The sequence below is a fragment of the Carcharodon carcharias genome (assembly GCF_017639515.1).
Source record: "Carcharodon carcharias isolate sCarCar2 chromosome 36 unlocalized genomic scaffold, sCarCar2.pri SUPER_36_unloc_2, whole genome shotgun sequence".
NCBI lineage: Eukaryota > Metazoa > Chordata > Chondrichthyes > Lamniformes > Lamnidae > Carcharodon > Carcharodon carcharias.
Window position 1 is genome coordinate 1,428,458 of NW_024470737.1, and position 19,653 is coordinate 1,448,110.

A 19,653-nucleotide genomic window follows, 5' to 3' on the forward strand; every position below is an offset into this window, starting at 1 on the left:
CCGAATGGCCGCCTCCTGATCCGGTTCAGTGAGCTGGAATGAAAGTTCAGTCGTTAGAATGAAAAAATCTTTCTCCTCACGGGCTCAGGATAATCCAAAGGGTTTCGCGGCCATCGAGTCTCTCTGGAAGTGTAGCCATCGTCCAGATGGAGGAGGCGGGGCAGACAAGCATCAGCACAGCAAAATCCCACCCTCACACCCTCAGCAAGTGAACAAGTGGCCAAGTCTCCCCCGTTGGTTGGGGGATGGGTTTCAGCCCCGGGACACGAGAGAGAACTCCACCCATCCCCTACCCCACTCCACCCCCCCACTCCCCTCCACCTGCCCCCACACTTCTTCCTAGAGTTTTCAGGGTAAATTTTACAGAGCAGACGAGGCTGTGGGGGGGTTGGGGGGGGGTTGGGGGGGGGTGGCGAGGTGGTGTGGAGGCAGGGGGGGGCCTCATTTTAACACCTCATCCCGAAATATGGCACCTCTGACAGTGCGGTGCTCCCTCAGTACTGACCCTCCGACAGTGCAGCGCTCCCTCAGTACTGACCCTCCAACAGTGCGGCGCTCCCTCAGTACTGACCCTCCGACAGAGCGGCACTCCCTCAGTACTGACCCTCCGACAGTGCGGCGCTCCCTCAGTACTGACCCTCCAACAGTGCGGCGCTCCCTCAGTACTGACCCTCCGACAGTGCGGCACTCCCTCAGTACTGACCCTCCAACAGTGCGGCGCTCCCTCAGTACTGACCCTCCGACAGTGCAGCACTCCCTCAGTACTGACCCTCCCACAGTGCGGCACTCCCTCAGTACTGACCCTCCGACAGTGCAGCTCTCCCTCAGTACTGACCCTCCGACAGTGCAGCACTCCCTCAGTACTGACCCTCCGACAGTGCGGCGCTCCCTCAGTACTGACCCTCCGACAGTGCGGCACTCCCTCAGTACTGACCCTCCGACAGTGCGGCACTCCCTCAGTACTGACCCTCCGACAGTGCGGCGCTCCCTCAGTATTGACCCTCCGACAGTGCGGCACTCCCTCAGTACTGACCCTAGGGTGTGTTGGCCTGGATTATTTGGGCTCAGAGGTGAGAGAGAGAGAGAGAGAGAGAGAGGGAGGGCGAGGGGGAGGGAACGCCCCACGGATCCAGAGCCGAGACATGATTCTCTTTGATTCAGCAAACACTTCAACAGCAACCCCAGCCCCTTCCCCTTCAGACAATGCCGATTGTTTCACCGGGATGAGCTGGTGGCCTGAGGGAGGGAGATTCCGGACCTTTCATGTGAGCCGTTCCAGTCTGTAAACAGCTGGAAGCCGGCCAAGTGCTCATCTGCGGGGACAAGGCAGATGTGGGAACAAAGTGCCCTTTGAACCTGCCTGAAGAGCAATGCTGCAGGAGGTGAAAGGCCCCCTCAGTGAGAGAGTGAGGACAGCAGAATGCAGCAGCCCAGAATCTGGAGGGAGATACCTCTCTCTCGGACAAGCACGCTCATCTCTCTCTCTCTCTCTCTCCCCCTCTCTCTCCACCCCCTGCTCCTTAAAACCGGCCTCTCTGACTAAGCGATTGGCCACTGGTCTCTCCTCACGTGGAGCACCTTGGGCCATGTTATCCATGTCCCCTCGGTGTGTAACCCACTCGAGTTGCCTCTTCGTCCTGCTTTCCTCCAACACCCTCACTCCAGCCCAGCCTGGGACCCACCTTCTCCCCTCACGTCCCCGCTCCCTTCCCACTCCCTCCTAACTCGGTGGCGCCCCTTCAGTTACCCGCGTTTATATGGCGCCCACAGGGTGCTGAAACTGTCCCCAGGGCGCTTCACAGGAGCGCTCAGCAAAGCCAAGTTTGACCCTGGGAGATGTCGGGGGGGGGCAGGTCGGCGCAAGCTCGGTCCGAGAGGTCAGTTTGAAGGGACGGCTTTGGAGGAAGGGGAGAGAGAGGCGGACAGAGCGATAGAGGAGGAGGGGCAGGGGTTGGCGGGGGTGGGGGTGTGGTGATGGTGGAAAGGGGGGGTCAAACTGGAGAGCCACTGAAATTGTGGGCTTTTTGGGAATCAGCTCAGTCGCTGATGTTTAGCTACTGAATCTACCGGCGCCTCAGGGCATGTCTGCCCCTCCTTCCCATTGGGGCCTTCAAATTAATACTGAGGGAGTGCAGCACTGTCGGAGGGTCAGTACTGAGGGAGTGCCGCACTGTCGGAGGGTCAGTACTGAGGGAGTGCAGCACTGTTAGAGGGTCAGTACTGAGGGAGTGCCGCACTGTCAGAGGGTCATCACTAAGGGAGAGCCGCACTGTCGGAGGGTCAGTACTGAGGGAGTGCCGCACTGTCGGAGGGTCAGTACTGAGGGATTGATGCACTGTCGGAGGGTCAGTGCTGAGGGAAAGCCGCACTGTTGGAGGGTCAGTACTGAGGGAGCGCCGCACTGTCGGAGGGTCAGTACTGAGGGAGTGCTGCACTGTTGGAGGGTCAGTACTGAGGGAGCGCTGCACTGTCGGACGGTCAGTACTGAGGGAGTGCCGCACTGTCGGAGGGTCAGTACTGAGGGAGTGCCGCACTGTCGGAGGGTCAGTACTGAGGGAGTGCCGCACTGTCGGAGGGTCAGTACTGAGGGATTGTTGCACTGTCAGAGGGTCATCACTAAGGGAGTGCCACACTGTCAGAGCGTCATCACTAAGGGAGTGCTGCACTGTCAGAGGGTCATCACTAAGGGAGCGCCGCACTGTCAGAGGATCATCACAAAGGGAGTGCTGCACTGTCAGAGGGTCATCACTAAGGGAGCGCCGCACTGTCAGAGGATCATCACAAAGGGAGTGCTGCACTGTCAGAGGGTCATCACTAAGGGAGTGCAGCACTGTCAGAGGGTCATCACTAAGGGATTGCTGCACTGTCAGAGGGTCATCACTAAGGGAGCGCCGCACTGTCAGAGGGTCATCACTAAGGGATTGCTGCACTGTCAGAGGGTCATCACTAAGGGAGTGCCACACTGTCAGAGGGTCATCACTAAGGGAGTGCCACACTGTCAGAGGGTCATCACTAAGGGAGCGCCGCACTGTCGGAGGGTCAGTACTTAGTGAGCGCCGCACTGTCAGAGGGTCAGTACTGAGGGAGCGCCGCATTATCGGAGGGTCAGTACTGAGGGAGCGCCGCACTGTCAGAGGGTCAGTACTGAGGGAGCGCCGCATTATCGGAGGGTCAGTACTGAGGGAGCGCCGCACTGTCAGAGGGTCAGTACTGAGGGAGCGCCGCATTATCGGAGGGTCAGTACTGAGGGAGCGCCGCACTGTCAGAGGGTCAGTACTGAGGGAGCGCCGCATTATCGGAGGGTCAGTACTGAGGGAGTACCAGGAGTGCCGCACTCACGGAGGTGCGATCTTTCAGGATGAGACATGAAACCAGGTCCACCATGTTCCCACTCGGTTGGAAGTAAAAGTTCCTACAGCCGCTATTGAATGAAGGGAAGTGGGGGGGATGAGTTCCCACCAGTGTCCAGGGCCCAACATTACTCCCTCAAACAACATCACCAAGAACAGCTGGGTCATAACCGCCTTGCTGGTTGAGGGAGCTTGCTGTGCACAGGTTGGCTGGTGCGGTTCAGGTCAGTGACCACACTTCAAACAGAAAGTTCCTCATTGGCTGTGAAAAGTTTTGGGATGTCCTGAAGAGGTGAAAGGCGCTAGAGAAATGCAAATCCATCGTCCCCTGCAGAGCTTCGGCAGCAGTGATTTCAAGCTGCAGTGTGACACTGGTAATGTGTTCTGGAGTGTTCCGGGAGGGTTTATAGATTGAATAACAGACACCCGGGAGTGAGTTACAGACTGGAATCTAATCGAGGGGTTCGGGCTGGTTTATATATAGAATATCAGACACCCGGGAATGAGTTACAGACTGGAATCTAATCGAGGGGTTCAGGTGAGTTTATATATAGAATAACAGATACCCGGAAGTGTGTTACAGACTGGAATCTAATCGAGGGGTTCGGGCTGGTTTATATATAGAATATCAGACACCCGGGAATGAGTTACAGACTGGAATCTAATCGAGGGGTTCAGGTGAGTTTATATATAGAATAACAGATACCCGGAAGTGTGTTACAGACTGGAATCTAATCGAGGGGTTCGGGCTGGTTTATATATAGAATATCAGACACCCGGGAGTGAGTTACAGACTGGAATCTAATCGAGGGGTTCGGGGTGGTTTATATATAGAATAACAGATACCCGGGAGTGAGTTACAGACTGGAATCTAATTGAGGGGTTCGGCGGGGTTTATATATAGAATAACAGATACCCGGGAGTGAGTTACAGACTGGAATCTAATTGAGGGGTTCGGCGGGGTTTATATATAGAATAACAGATACCCGGGAGTGAGTTACAGATTGGAATCTAATCGAGGGGTTCGGGCTGGTTTATATATAGAATATCAGACACCCGGGAGTGAGTTACAGACTGGAATCTAATCGAGGGTTTGAGATGGTTTATATACAGAATAACAGATACCCGGGAGTGAGTTACAGGCTGGAATCTAATCGAGGGGTTCAGGTGAGTTTATATATAGAATAACAGATACCCGGGAGTGAGTTACAGATTGGAATCTAATCGAGGGTTTGAGATGGTTTATATATAGAATAACAGATACCCGGGAGTGAGTTACAGACTGGAATCTAATTGAGGGGTTCGGCGGGGTTTATATATAGAATAACAGATACCCGGGAGTGAGTTACAGACTGGAATCTAATTGAGGGGTTCGGCGGGGTTTATATATAGAATAACAGATACCCGGGAGTGAGTTACAGATTGGAATCTAATCGAGGGTTTGAGATGGTTTATATATAGAATAACAGACACCCGGGAGTGAGTTACAGACTGGAATCTAATCGAGGGGTTCGGGGGGGTTTATATATAGAATAACAGATACCGGGGAGTGAGTTACAGACTGGAATCTAATCGAGGGGTTCGGGGGGGTTTATATATAGAATAACAGACACCCGGGAGTGTGTTACAGACTGGAATCTAATCGAGAGGTTCGGGCTGGTTTATATATAGAATAACAGACACCTGGGAGTGAGTTACAGACTGGAATCTAATCGAGGGGTTCAGGTGAGTTTATATATAGAATAACAGACACCCGGGAATGAGTTACAGACTGGAATCTAATCGAGGGGTTCAGGTGAGTTTATATATAGAATAACAGATACCCGGAAGTGTGTTACAGACTGGAATCTAATCGAGGGGTTCGGGCTGGTTTATATATAGAATATCAGACACCCGGGAGTGAGTTACAGACTGGAATCTAATCGAGGGTTTGAGATGGTTTATATACAGAATAACAGATACCCGGGAGTGAGTTACAGGCTGGAATCTAATCGAGGGGTTCAGGTGAGTTTATATATAGAATAACAGATACCCGGGAGTGAGTTACAGGCTGGAATCTAATCGAGGGGTTCAGGTGAGTTTATATATAGAATAACAGATACCCGGGAGTGAGTTACAGATTGGAATCTAATCGAGGGTTTGAGATGGTTTATATATAGAATAACAGATACCCGGGAGTGAGTTACAGACTGGAATCTAATTGAGGGATTCGGCGGGGTTTATATATAGAATAACAGATACCCGGGAGTGAGTTACAGACTGGAATCTAATCGAGGGGTTCGGCGGGGTTTATATATAGAATAACAGATACCCGGGAGTGAGTTACAGATTGGAATCTAATCGAGGGTTTGAGATGGTTTATATATAGAATAACAGACACCCGGGAGTGAGTTACAGACTGGAATCTAATCGAGGGGTTCGGGGGGGTTTATATATAGAATAACAGATACCGGGGAGTGAGTTACAGACTGGAATCTAATCGAGGGGTTCGGGGGGGTTTATATATAGAATAACAGACACCCGGGAGTGTGTTACAGACTGGAATCTAATCGAGAGGTTCGGGCTGGTTTATATATAGAATAACAGACACCTGGGAGTGAGTTACAGACTGGAATCTAATCGAGGGGTTCAGGTGAGTTTATATATAGAATAACAGACACCTGGGAGTGAGTTACAGACTGGAATCTAATCGAGGGGTTCAGGTGGGTTTATATATAGAATAACAGATACCCGGGAGTGTGTTACAGACTGGAATCTAATCGCGGGGTTCGGGCTGGTTTATATATAGAATAACAGATACCCGGGAGTGAGTTACAGACTGGAATCTAATCGCGGGGTTCGGGCTGGTTTATATATAGAATAACAGACACCTGGGAGTGAGTTACAGACTGGAATCTAATCGAGGGGTTCGGGGTGGTTTATATATAGAATAACAGACACCCGGGAGTGAGTTACAGACTGGAATCTAATCGAGGGGTTCAGGTGGGTTTATATATAGAATAACAGATACCCGGGAGTGAGTTACAGACTGGAATCTAATCGAGGGGTTCAGGTGGGTTTATATATAGAATAACAGACACCTGGGAGTGAGTTACAGACTGGAATCTAATCGAGGGGTTCAGGTGAGTTTATATATAGAATAACAGACACCTGGGAGTGAGTTACAGACTGGAATCTAATCGAGGGGTTCAGGTGAGTTTATATATAGAATAACAGACACCTGGGAGTGAGTTACAGACTGGAATCTAATCGAGGGGTTCAGGTGGGTTTATATATAGAATAACAGACACCTGGGAGTGAGTTACAGACTGGAATCTAATCGAGGGGTTCAGGTGAGTTTATATATAGAATAACAGACACCTGGGAGTGAGTTACAGACTGGAATCTAATCGAGGGGTTCAGGTGAGTTTATATATAGAATAACAGACACCTGGGAGTGAGTTACAGACTGGAATCTAATCGAGGGGTTCAGGTGGGTTTATATATAGAATAACAGATACCCGGGAGTGTGTTACAGACTGGAATCTAATCGCGGGGTTCGGGCTGGTTTATATATAGAATATCAGACACCCGGGAGTGAGTTACAGACTGGAATCTAATCGAGGGTTTGAGATGGTTTATATACAGAATAACAGATACCCGGGAGTGAGTTACAGGCTGGAATCTAATCGAGGGGTTCAGGTGAGTTTATATATAGAGTAACAGATACCCGGGAGTGAGCTACAGACTAGAATCTAATCGAGGGGTTCAGGGTGGTTTATATTGAGAATAACAGACACCTGGGAGTGAGTTACAGGCTGGAATCTAATCGAGGGGTTCAGGTGAGTTTATATATAGAGTAACAGATACCCGGGAGTGAGTTACAGACTGGAATCTAATCGTGGGGTTCGGGGTGGTTTATATATAGAGTAACAGATACCCGGGAGTGAGTTACAGACTGGAATCTAATCGAGGGGTTCAGGGTGGGGTTTATATATAGAATAACAGATACCGGGGAGTGAATTCTGTTGTATTTTGTCTGACGATCTCTCTCTCTTTCTCTCTCTCTCTCTCCAGCTTGCTCGGACTTGCACTGGGGGTATAACTGCAGTCGGCAGTGTGCCTGCACCAATGGTGGGCACTGCCACCCTGACACCGGGCGCTGTTCCTGTGCCGCCGGCTTCACCGGCTGGGCCTGCGAGGAGCCGTGCCCACCGGGGGGCTACGGGCCGAACTGCCAGCAGAGCTGCCGGTGCCAGAACGGGGCCAGGTGTGACCACATCTCCGGGGAGTGCCACTGCGCCGTGGGAACCACTGGCGGCCTGTGAGTCGGCGCTTGGCCTGCGTTGTTGTGGAGGTGGGGGGGGGGGGGGGAGTGGTGTGGGGGGAGGAGGGGGGAGGGGGCGTCGGTGGTGGTGGGGGGAGGGTCTCCCAGCCTCTGACTGCGCCCCCCGCTCTGAGACACCCCCTCCCTTCCCCGTATCCGAGTCTCCGGAATCCCGGCCTCCGGCTCCCGTGATCCCGGCCGCCACATAACGGAAAGGGCCGTTTGGAATGAGGGGGAGGCCACTCAGCCCCTTGAGCCTTGACTCCCTCCCGGCAATAATTTGCATTCATATAGCGCCTCCGGAGCCCTGTAAGCCAGACAGATAGTCGAAGCTGCGGCACCTGAGGGGATACTGGAGACCGGGGCTCGGTCCAAGAGGTCGGGTTTAAGGAGCGACTTGAAGGAGAGAGGGAGCGGGGGAGAGGCAAGGGGGTTTAGGGAGGGAATTCCAGAGCTCAGGGGGAAAAAAATTCCATCCTCCCCGGAGCCAACAACAACTCTTATCGACCACGGATTTGAATCGAGATGTGTTGGGTTGGGTTGGGTGGGGGGGAGGTGGGGGGGTTGCCCTTGAGAGATGGGGGTTCCCACCAGGGCGGACCTGACTGGACCAAGGGCCGGGAAAGGGAGAGGGAGGGGGAGCTCCGGAAGGTGAGGGAGGGTGAGGCAAGATGGGGGGTGGGGGGGGGGGGGCGTTGGGGGAAGGGGTGGAGGGGTTGGGGGGGGGTGGGGGTTGAGAGGTAGAGGGGTTGGGGGGAGGGGGAGAGGTAGAGGGGTTGGGGGGAGGGGGTGAGGTGTTGGGGGGAGGGGGAGAGGTAGAGGGGTTGGGGGGAGGGGGAGGGGAAGGGGGTGAGGGGTTGGGGGGAGGGGGAGAGGTAGAGGTGTTGGGGGGAGGGGGAGAGGTAGAGGGGTTGGGGGGAGGGGGAGGGGAAGGGGGTGAGGGGTTGGGGGGAGGGGGAGAGGTAGAGGTGTTGGGGGGAGGGGGCGAGGTAGAGGGGTTGGGGGGGAGGGGGAGGGGAAGGGGGTGAGGGGTTGGGGGGAGGGGGAGAGGTAGAGGGGTTGGGGGGAGGGGGAGAGGTAGAGGGGTTGGGGGGAGGGGGAGGGGAAGGGGGTGAGGGGTTGGGGGGAGGGGGAGAGGTAGAGGGGTTGGGGGGAGGGGGAGAGGTAGAGGGGTTGGGGGGAGGGGGAGAGGTAGAGGGGTTGGGGGGAGGGGGAGAGGTAGAGGGGTTGGGGGGAGGGGGAGAGGTAGAGGTGTTGGGGGGGAGGGGGTGAGGGGTTGGGGGGAGGGGGAGAGGTAGAGGGGTTGGGGGGAGGGGGAGAGGTAGAGGGGTTGGGGGGAGGGGGAGAGGTAGAGGGGTTGGGGGGAGGGGGAGAGGTAGAGGTGTTGGGGGGAGGGGGGTGAGGGGTTGGGGGGAGGGGGAGAGGTAGAGGGGTTGGGGGGAGGGGGAGAGGTAGAGGGGTTGGGGGGAGGGGGAGAGGTAGAGGGGTTGGGGGGGAGGGGGAGAGGGGTTGGGAGGGTGGGGGTTGAGAGGTAGAGGGGTTGGGGGGAGGGGGAGAGGTAGTGGGGTTAGGGGAGAGGGGGAGAAGTAGAGTGGTTGGGGGGAGGGGGAGAGGGGTTGGGGGGAGGGGGAGAGGTTGAGGGGTTAGGGGAGAGGGGGAGAAGTAGAGGTGTTGGGGGGAGGGGGAGAGGTAGTGGGGTTAGGGGAGAGGGGGAGAAGTAGAGGGGTTGGGGTGGAGGGGGAGGGGAAGGGGTAGAGGGGTTGGGGGGGGTGGGGGTTGAGAGGTAGAGGGGTTGGGGGGAGGGGGAGAGGGGTTGGGGTGGAGTTGTGGAGGGGTAGAGGGGTTTCCCCAGCGCCGCTCGCAGGGCAGGTTGGGAGGAAGAGAAAGTCCTGCAGAGCTTGTCCGTGAACCAGTTTCAGGCAGAAAGGCCGCATGCCCAAAGTGGGGTGGGGTGTGGCCCTCGAGGGTTAGCCCTGCCTGCACCCCCCCCACCTCTCCCCTCTCCCCTCTCCCCTCTCCTCCCCCCTGACTTTGTGTCCGAGGCCCCTCGCCCACCTGGCTCCTGGGCGGAACAGGACCCCTGGCCTGCGCACCCACTAACCACCCACCCCCCTCAAACTCTCCACCGCCCAGGCGCGCGCCAACCTGGCCTCGCATGACACACTGTGGTAAAATGGAGCCTGAGGCCTGTGTTTTTTTTGTCACTCACTCTCTCCCTCTCTCTCTCTCTCACTCACTCTCTCCCTCCCCTCTCTTTCCCTCCCTTTCTCTCTCTGTCTGTCTTTGTCTCTCTCTCACTCACTCATTCCCTCCCTCTCTCTCCCTCCCTCCCTCTCTCTGTCTCTCTCACTCACTCCCTCCCTCTCTCACTCTCTCCCTCTCTCTCAATCCCTCCTTTTCTCCCTCTCTCTCTCTCTCCCTCTCCCTCTCTCTCTCTCACTCCCTCCATCACTCTCTCTCCCTCCATTTCTCTCCCTCTCTCTCTCTGTGTCTCCGTCAGCTGTGAGCACCGCTGCCCAGAGTCAGAAGCGGAGGAAACATGCAGCCCTCGATGCCCGTGTCAAAATGGTGGCAGCTGTCACCCTGTGGGGGGCCTGTGCCTCTGCCCCGCAGGCTGGATGGTAAGTTAGTTAACCACGGGGACTCTATTGAGAAGGGAGTGTTTGTTTTTGGGGCTGGGGCGGGGGGTGGGGGGGGTATTGATCTGCTAACGCCATGAACCACCTAATCCAATTCCTGCTACAGATTTACTTCCTGAAATTCAACTGTGGCCCACGGATTTGGTAAACCATCTCCTGTGGGCCTTGTAGGCCGCAGGCTCAATTCCAGTCTGGATATCATCCCTCTCTCGCTGCTAGGCCTCGGGGTTTAGTCAATTTTCTCATTGGGCACCTTGGCCACACAATCAAAATGTCAATGACCCTTCAACCCTGAGGGTCATGCACTCCTGATGTCAATGACCCTTCAACCCTGAGGGTCATGTACTCCTGATGTCAATGACCCTTCAACCCTGAGGGTCATGTACTCCTGATGTCAATGACCCTTCAACCCTGAGGGTCATGCACTCCTGATGTCAATGACCCTTTACCCCTGAGGGTCATGCACTCCTGATGTAAAAGACCCTTCAAACCTGAGGGTCATGCACTCCTGAAGTCAATTACCCTTTACCCCTGAGGTTCATGCACTCCTGATGTCAATGACCCTTTAACCCTGAGGGTCATGCACTCCTGATGTCAATGACCCTTTACCCCTGAGGGTCATGCACTCCTGATGTCAATTACCCTTTACCCCTGAGGGTCATGCACTCCTGATGTCAATGACCCTTCAACCCTGAGGGTCATGCACGCCTAATGTCAATGACCCTTTACCCCTGAGGGTCATGAACTCCTGATGTCAATGGCCCTTTACCCCTGAGGGTCATGCACTCCTGATGTCAATGACCCTTTACCCCTGAGGATCGCACAGTCTCGTGTCAATGACTCCTCACCCTTGAAGGTCAAACAGTACTGATGTCAATGATCCCTCAGCCCTAAGGGTCGCAAAGTCCTGCCATGACTGACCCCTCACCCCTGACGGTCACACAGTGTTGACCTCTCACCCTTGGGAGATGGCTGTTGTGAGAGAGGCTGCAATCGGGGATGGAGGGCAGTTTAAAAATAATGTCGGTGATTCGGTGGCTCAGTTCGGTCAGACTCGCTGATGTTTCACCCTCCCAATACCCGCTCCGACTCGCTCCCCACCTCCTCATGCTCCCAGGGTACGCGGACTGGAACCTCATCTCTTGTTGTTTTCTCTCTGCCCTCCCCCCAACGACTGTGGACGGACACAGGGGTCGGTGTGCACTCTGCCCTGTCCCCGGGATCGATTCGGGGTGAACTGCAGCCAGCAGTGCCACTGCCACAATGGGGGTGTGTGTGATCCCAGCACAGGAGGATGCCAGTGCAGCGCCGGGTACACAGGAGCGAGGTAAGGTTCACTCTCGCTGATCTTCCCCCTTCACTGGAAGTGGGGGCAGGGGGGTGGGGGCGGGTGTGGGGGTTCCGGTTAGATAAAGAGGGAATAGGGAGGTGGGTAAGAGGGGATGGGGGAGAGGCACGAGGGAATGGGGGTGATAGGGGTTATGGGAGAGGGTAACGGTGGAATGGGGCTTTGGGTAAGGGGGGGATGGTGGTTTGGGTAAGGGGGGGATGGGGGTTTGGGTAATGGGGGTTTGGGTAAGGTGGGGATGGGGGTTTGGGTAGGGGGGGATGGGGGTTTGGGTAATGGGGGTTTGGGTAAGGGGGGGATGGGGCTTTGGGTAAGGGGGGGATGCGGGTTTGGGTAAGGGGGGATGCGGGTTTGGGTAAGGGGGGATGAGAGTTTGGTTAAGGGGAGGATGGGGGTTTGGGTAAGGGGGGATGGGGCTTTGGGTAAGGGGGGATGGGGGTTTGGGTAAGGGAGGGATGGGGGTTTGGGTAAGGGAGGGATGGGAGTTGGGGTAAGGGGGGATGGGGGTTTGGGTAAGGGGGGATGGGGGTTTGGGTAAGGGAGGGATGGGAGTTGGGGTAAGGGGGGATGGGGGTTTGGGTAAGGGGGGGATGGGGGTTTGGGTAAGGGGGGGATGGGGGTTTGGGTAAGGGAGGGATGGGAGTTGGGGTAAGGGGGATGGGGGTTTGGGTAAGGGGGGGATGGGGGTTTGGGTAAGGGGCGATGGGGGTTTGGGTAATGGGGGCGATGGGGGTTGGGTAATGGGGGGATGGGGATGGGTAAGGGGGTGTTGGGGGCCTAGCAAGGTGGTGTTGGGGGGGTAAATGGTGTTGGGGATGCATTAGGAGGTGTTGGGGAGGGGTAAGGGGTGTTGGGAGTTTTGTTATGGGGGCTGGGGAGGGGTAAGGAGGTGCTGGGGGATTGGGGAATAGGGGGATGAGGTGGGTTAAGGGGGGATGGAGGAGGGGTAAGGAGGTATTGGGGGAGGGGTAAGGGGTGTTGGGGGTGGGGTAAGGGGGTGTTGGGGGTGGGGTAAAGGGAGTGTTGTGGGGGGTTGTAAGGAGTGTTGGGGGTGGGGTAATGGGGTTGGGGTGGGGTAAGGAGGACAGGTGAGGGGTAAAGGGGATGAGAGGGGTAAGTGTGTGTTGCGGGTGGGGTAATGGGGATAGTGGGGGAGGGGTAAAGGGGGTGGTGGGGGAAGAGTAAAGGGTTGTTGGGGAGTGGTAAGGGGGTGTTGTGGAGGGGTAAGAGGTGTTGGGCAGGGGTAACTGGGTGTTGGGGAGGGATGGGGGTGGGGTAAAGGTGTTGTGGGTGGGGGGGTAAGGGGGAATGTGGGAGGGGTAAGGTGGTATTGTGGGTGGGGCAAGGGGGATGGGTGAGGGGTAAGGGGATGGGCAAGGGGTAAGGGGACGGGTGAGGGGTAAGGGGGGTTGTGGAGGGGTAAGGGGGATGGGTGAGGAGTAAGGGGATGGGTGAGGGGTAAGGGGGATGCGGAGTGGTAAATGGGTATTGGGGGAGGGTTAAAGGGAGTGTTGGGGGAGATGTAATGGGGTGGTGGGGGAGGGGTAAGGGGATGTTGGGGGAAGGGTACAGGGTGTTGGGGGAGGGGTATGGGGGATACATTCCATGAGATGGCTGTGGGGGGAGACGGTAAACGTGCCACCTCAGGGGGTTACACAGGCCGGTGGGATTGGGGGTGGGGGTGATCACTCTGGGCTCCCCCCTCGCTCTGTGGGGTGGTGGGGTGAGCGTTGGGGGTGGGTGCTCTGGGCTCCCCCCTCGCTCTGTTGCTCCCTTTGCCAATCACCTTCGGAGGGTCTGGGGTATTTGTGAGGGTCCATGATGTGTGAAGGGGGTGAGAAATCACCATCTGTCCCCACCCCAACCCCCCTGGGGTTCAGGAGGGGTAACAAGGTAACCCGCTGCTAACATGCACTGGTGGAGACCGGGCGAGTGGGGGGTGCAGGGTGGTAATGCCCCTTGTAATCGAATAGCTCAGTCAGGGACAGGCTGGATTGTGTACACTGATCCTCCAAGGAGAGGATAGTGACCGGCTGGGGTTAGGGAGGGAGGGGCTGAAACTGTCTTCATGACGACTTTGTAACAACACTCCAGATTCACCAACTCTCTCTCTCTCTCTCTCTCTGTCTCTCTCTCTCTCTCTGTCTCTCTCTCTCTCTCTCTTTCTCTGTCTCTCTCTCTCTCTCTCTGTCTCTCTCTCTCTCTCTCTCTGTCTCTCTCTTTCTCTGTCTCTCTCTCTCTCTGTCTCTCTCTCTCTCTGTCTCTCTCTCTCTCTCTCTTTCTCTGTCTCTGTCTTTCTCTCTCTCTTTCTCTGTCCCTCTCTCTCCCATTTCCTCTCTTATTCTCCCTTTCTCTCTCTCCCTTTCTGTCTCTATCTCCCTTTCTTGCTCTCTCAATGTCTCTTCCTTTCTCTCTCTCTGTCTCTTTCTCTGTCTATCTGTCTCTCTCTCTCTGTCTCTCTCTCTGTCTCTCTCTCTCTTGCTCTCTCTCTCTTTCTCTCTGTGTCTGTGTCTCTCTCCCTGTCTCTGTCTCTCTCTCCCTCTCTCTGTGTGTCTTGCTTTTCCTCTCTCTCTCTTACTCTCTCCCTTTCTCTCTCTCTTCCTTTCTCTTACTCTCTCCCTTTTCTCTGTTTCTGTCTCTTTCTCTCTCTCTTTCTCTCTCTCTCTGCCTCTCTCTCTCTGCCTCTATCCGTCTCTCTCTGCCTTTCTCTCTCTCTCTGTCTCTTTCTCTCCGTCTCTCTCTCTGTCCCTCTCTCTCTGTCCCTCTCTCTCTGTCTCTTTCTTGCTCTGTCCCTCTCCCTGTCCCTCTTCCCCCTCTCTCTCCCTCGTCTCTTTCTCTCTCTCTCTCTCTTTCTCTCTCTCTCTCTGTCTTTCTCTCTGCCTCTCTCCCTTTCTCTCTCTCTCTTCCTTTCACTCTCTATCTCTCTCTCTGTCTCTCTCTGTCTCTCTCTCTCTCTCTTTCTGTGTCCATCTCTATCTACCTTTCTCTCTCTGACTCTCTCTCTCCTTGTTCCCCTCTCTCTCTCTCTCTGTCTCTCTCTCTTGCTCTCTCTCTCTTTCTCTCTGTGTCTGTGTCTCTCTTTCCCTGTCTCTGTCTCTCTCTCCCTCTCTCTGTGTGTCTTGCTTTTCCTCTCTCTCTCTTACTCTCTCCCTTTCTCTGTTTCTGTCTCTTTCTCTCTCCCTTTCTCTCTCTCTCTTCCTTTCACTCTCTATCTCTCTCTCTGTCTCTCTCTCTCTCTCTTTCTGTGTCCATCTCTATCTACCTTTCTCTCTCTGACTCTCTCTCTCCTTGTTCCCCCCTCTCTCTCTCTCTCTGTCTCTCTCCCTCTCTCTCTTTCTCTCTCCACCTCTTGCCTGTTAGGTGCCAAGAGGAATGCCCAATCGGGAAGTTCGGCCTGAACTGCACACAAACCTGCGACTGCCTGAACAACGCCAAGTGTATGCCTGACGGGGCATGCCTGTGCCAGTCTGGATACCAGGGCAGCCGCTGCGAGGCTAGGCTGTGCCAGGAGGGACTGTTTGGCCATGACTGTGACATGCAGTGCCCCTGTCACCCAGTGCACACTCAGAGGTGGGTACCGACCGGGGGGAGCGCGACAGAGAATCTTCACACTGTCAACACCAGAGCCAATTGCCTTACGCCGGGACTTGGACACTAACAAGTGCTGGGTACCACAATGCAACGGCATCGTCGATCTCTCACCCTCCTGCAACCTTTCTCGTTCGTTCATGGCCAGGCCGGTGTTTACTGCCCGTCCCTGATTGCCCCCATTGAGAAGGTGGGGGGGGGGTGGGGGGGGTGGTGAGCCGCCTTCTTGAGCCGCTGCAGTCCCTGTGGTGGAGGTACACCCACCGTGCTGTTCCCTTCACTGTTCAGTTCCACCAGAGCCGATGTTTACCTCAGCACCAAATCCCCCCTGTCCTGGGAGTTCGAGGCCTTGGCTCACTGGTTAGCTCACTTGCCTCGGAGTCAGAAGGTCATGGGTTAGAAACCCCAACCCAGGCACGTGAGGAGTGTAAAATCCAAAACAAAAACAAAAACAGAATTCCCTGGGAAAAACTCAGCAGGTCTGGCAACGTCGGCGGAGAAGAAAAGAGTTGACGTTTCGAGTCCTCATGACCCTTCGACAGAACTTGAGTTCGAGTCCAAGAAAGAGTTGAAATATAAGCTGGTTTAAGGTGTGTGTGTGGGGGGCGGAGAGATAGAGAGAGAGAGAGGTGGCGGGGGGGGTGGTGGTGGTTGTAGGGACAAACAAGCAGTGATAGAAGCAGATCATCAAAAGATGTCAACGACAATAGTACAATAGAACACATAGGTGTTAAAGTTAAAGTTGGTGATATTATCTAAACGAATGTGCTAATTAAGAATGGATGGTAGGGCACTCAAGGTATAGCTCTAGTGGGGGTGTTTTTTTTTTTAAATAATGGAAATAGGTGGGAAAAGGAAAATCTTTATAATTTATTGGAAAAAAAAGGAAGGGGGAAACAGAAAGGGGGTGGGGATGGGGGACGGAGCTCACGACCTAAAGTTGTTGAATTCAATATTCACTCCGGAAGGCTGTAAAGTGCCTAGTCGGAAGATGAGGTGTTGTTCCTCCAGTTTGCGTTGGGCTTCACTGGAACAATGCAGCAAGCCAAGGACAGACATGTGGGCAAGAGAGCAGGGTGGAGTGTCAAAATGGCAAGCGACAGGGAGGTTTGGGTCATTCTTGCGGACAGACCGCAGGTGTTCTGCAAAGCGGTCGCCCAGTTTACGTTTGGTCTCTCCAATGTAGAGGAGACCACATTGGGAGCAACGAATGCAGTAGACTAAGTTGGGGGAAATGCAAGTGAAATGCTGCTTCACTTGAAAGGAGTGTTTGGGCCCTTGGACGGTGAGGAGAGAGGAAGTGAAGGGGCAGGTGTTACATCTTTTGCGTGGGCATGGGGTGGTGCCATAGGTGGGGGTTGAGGAGTAGGGGGTGATGGAGGAGTGGACCAGGGTGTCCCGGAGGGAACGATCCCTACGGAATGCCGATAGGGGGGGTGAAGAAAAGATGTGTTTGGTAGTGGCATCATGCTGGAGTTGGCGGAAATGGCGGAGGATGATCCTTTGAATGCGGAGGCTGGTGGGCTGATAAGTGAGGACAAGGGGGGACCCTATCATGTTTCTGGGAGGGAGGAGAAGGCGTGAGGGTGGATGCGCAGTGTAAAATCCATGCTGATCTTCCCATGTCAGTACTGATAGGCGGTGGGAGCGCCGGACTGTCGGAGGGTCAGTACTGAGGGAGTGCCGCACTGTCGGAGGGTCAGTAGTGAGGGAGTGCCGCACTGTCGGAGGGTCAGTACTGAGGGAGCGCCACACTGTCACAGGGTCAGTACTGAGGGAGGGCCGCACTGTCGGAGGGTCAGTACTGAGGGAGAGCCGCACTGTCGGAGGGTCAGTAGTGAGGGAGCGCCGCACTGTCGGAGGGTCAGTACTGAGGAAGTGCTGCACTGTCGGAGGGTCAGTACTGAGGGAGTGCCACACTGTCGGAGGGTCAGTGCTGAGGGAGCGCCGCACTGTCGGAGGGTCAGTACTGAGGGAGCGCCGCACTGTCAGAGGGTCAGTACTGAGGAAGCACTGCACCGTCAGAGGGTCAGCACTGAGGGAGTGCCGCACTGTCAGAGGGTCAGTACTGAGGGAGCGCTGCAGCGTTGGAGGGTCTGTACTGAGGGAATGCCACACTGTCAGAGGGTCAGTACTGAGGGACCACCGCACTGTTGGAGGGTCAGTACTGAGGGAGTGCTGCACTGTCGGAGGGTCAGTACTGAGGGAGCGCCGCACTGTCGGAGGGTCAGTACTGAGGGAGCGCCGCACTGTCGGAGGGTCAGTACTGAGGGAGCGCCGCACTGTCAGAGGGGCAGTACTGAGGGAGTGCTGCACTGTCAGAGGGTCAGTACTGAGGGAGCGCCGCACTGTCGGAGGGTCAGTATTGAGGAAGCGCTGCACTGTCAGAGGGTCGGTACTGAGGGAGCGCCGCACTGTCGGAGGGTCAGTACTGAGGGAGCGCTGCACTGTCGGAGGGTCAGTACTGAGGGAGCGCCGCACTGTTGGAGGGTCAGTACTGAGGGAGCGCCGCACTGTCGGAGGGTCAGTACTGAGTTAGTGCCAATCGTGATTGACCACTTACCTCAACAACACTTCCCCCCACTATCCCCGTATCCCTTGGCATTTTTAATACATAGAAATGTATCGATTTCTGTCTTGAACATACTCAAAGACCCGAGTCTCCACCGTCCTCAGAGAATTCCAAAGATTTACCACCCTCTGAGTGAAGAGATTCCTCCCCATCTCAGTCCTAAATGGACGGCCCCTTATCCTGAGACTGTGTCCCCTGGTTCTAGACCCCCCAGCCAGGGGGGAAACATCCTTCCTGTATCTCCCCTGTCGAGCCCTGTAAGAATTTTTAAGTTTCAATGAGATCTTCTCTCATTCTTCTAAACCCTAGAGAATACAGGCCCCGTCTCCTCACTCTCTCCTCATGAGACAATCCTGCCATCCTGGGTATTAATCCAGTGAACCTCCATTGTACTTCCTCTATGGCAAGTACATCCTTAGATAAGGAGACCAAAACTGCCCACACTACTCCAGGTACAGTCTCACCAAGGCTCTATACCATTGCAGCAAGGCATCTTTACCCCTGTACTCAAATCCCCTTCTGATGAAGCCAACATCTCATTTGCCTTCCTAATTGTTTGCTGCCCCTGTGTGCTCACTTTTAGTGACTCATGAACAAGGACACTCAGGTCCCCTTGGACACCAACACTTCCTAACCTCTCAGCATTTAAGAAATATTCTGCCTTTCTGTTTTTTCTACCAAAGTGGATAACTTCACATTTATTCACATTATATTCCACTTGCCATTCACTTAGCCTGCCCAAATCCCCTCGAAGCTTCCTTCCATCCTCCTCACAACTCACATTCCCACCTAGTTTTGTGTCATCAGCAAATTTTGAAATACTATATTTGGTCCCCGCATCCAAGTCATTGATATAGATCGTGAACATCTCTAGCCCCAGCACTGATCCTTGCGGTACCCCCTAAGAATGGCCATCCTGAGAATGGCCCGTTTATTCCTACTCTGTCTTCTGTCTGCTAACCAATCCTCCAATCCATGCAACGATATTACCCCCAATCCCATGCACTCTAATTTTGTTTCCTAACCTCCCATGTGTGGGACCTTATCGAAAGCCTTCTGGAAATCCAAATGCAGCACATCCACTGGTCCTCCTTTATCACTGCTCCAAGTAACATCCTCACAAAACCCCAACAGGTTTGTCAAACATGACTTCCCTTTCGTAAGTCCAAGTTGACTCTGCCCAGTCATATCAAATATATTATTTTCTAAGTCAACAGTTATCACATCCTTTATTACAGATTCCAACATTTTTCCTATTACTGATGTCAAATTAGCTGCAAAGTCTCAAAAAAGGGATGAAACCGGACAGACCACCCAGCATTGACCCAGGCACTGGAAACAACAACGGCAAACTCAGCCCTGGGGGTAGTGCCTAAATTGAGAGAGCTGTCTCACAGACTAGTCAAGCAACAGCCTGACATAGTCATCCTCACAGAATCATATCTTACAGACAATGTCCCAGACACCAGCATCACCATCCCTGGGTATGTCCTGTCCCACCAGCAGGACAGACCAAGCGGAGGTGGTGACACAGGGGTATAGAGTCAGGAGGGAGTTGCCCTGGGAGTCATCAACATCCACTCTGGACCCCATGAAGTCTCATGGCATCAGGTCAAACACGGGCAAGGAAACCTCCTGCTGATGACCACGTACCACCCTCCCTCAGCTGATAAGTCCGTGCTCCTCCATGTTGAACGTCACTTGGAGGAAGCACTGAGGGTGGCAAGGGCACTGAATGTACTCCGGGTGGGGGACTTCAATGTCCATCACCAAGAGAGTCTTGGTAGCACCGCTACTGACCGAGCTGGCCGAGTCCTAAAGGACATAGCTGCTAGACTGGGTCTGCAGCA

General features: G+C 54.7%; 1 protein-coding gene across 6 annotated transcripts in view; it reads left to right on the forward strand.

The window, feature by feature from the left end:
• pear1 (platelet endothelial aggregation receptor 1) overlaps nt 1–19,653 on the forward strand; it is a 190,533-nt gene that overhangs the window by 68,238 nt on the left and 102,642 nt on the right. For all 6 annotated transcript variants that reach the window (XM_041181752.1, XM_041181756.1, XM_041181757.1 and 3 more), the window contains exons 7-10: nt 7,407–7,653; nt 10,157–10,277; nt 11,486–11,622; nt 15,004–15,213. In XM_041181752.1, coding sequence (XP_041037686.1) covers nt 7,407–7,653; nt 10,157–10,277; nt 11,486–11,622; nt 15,004–15,213 — 715 coding nt within the window. The remainder of the gene's footprint in view (nt 1–7,406; nt 7,654–10,156; nt 10,278–11,485; nt 11,623–15,003; nt 15,214–19,653) is intronic.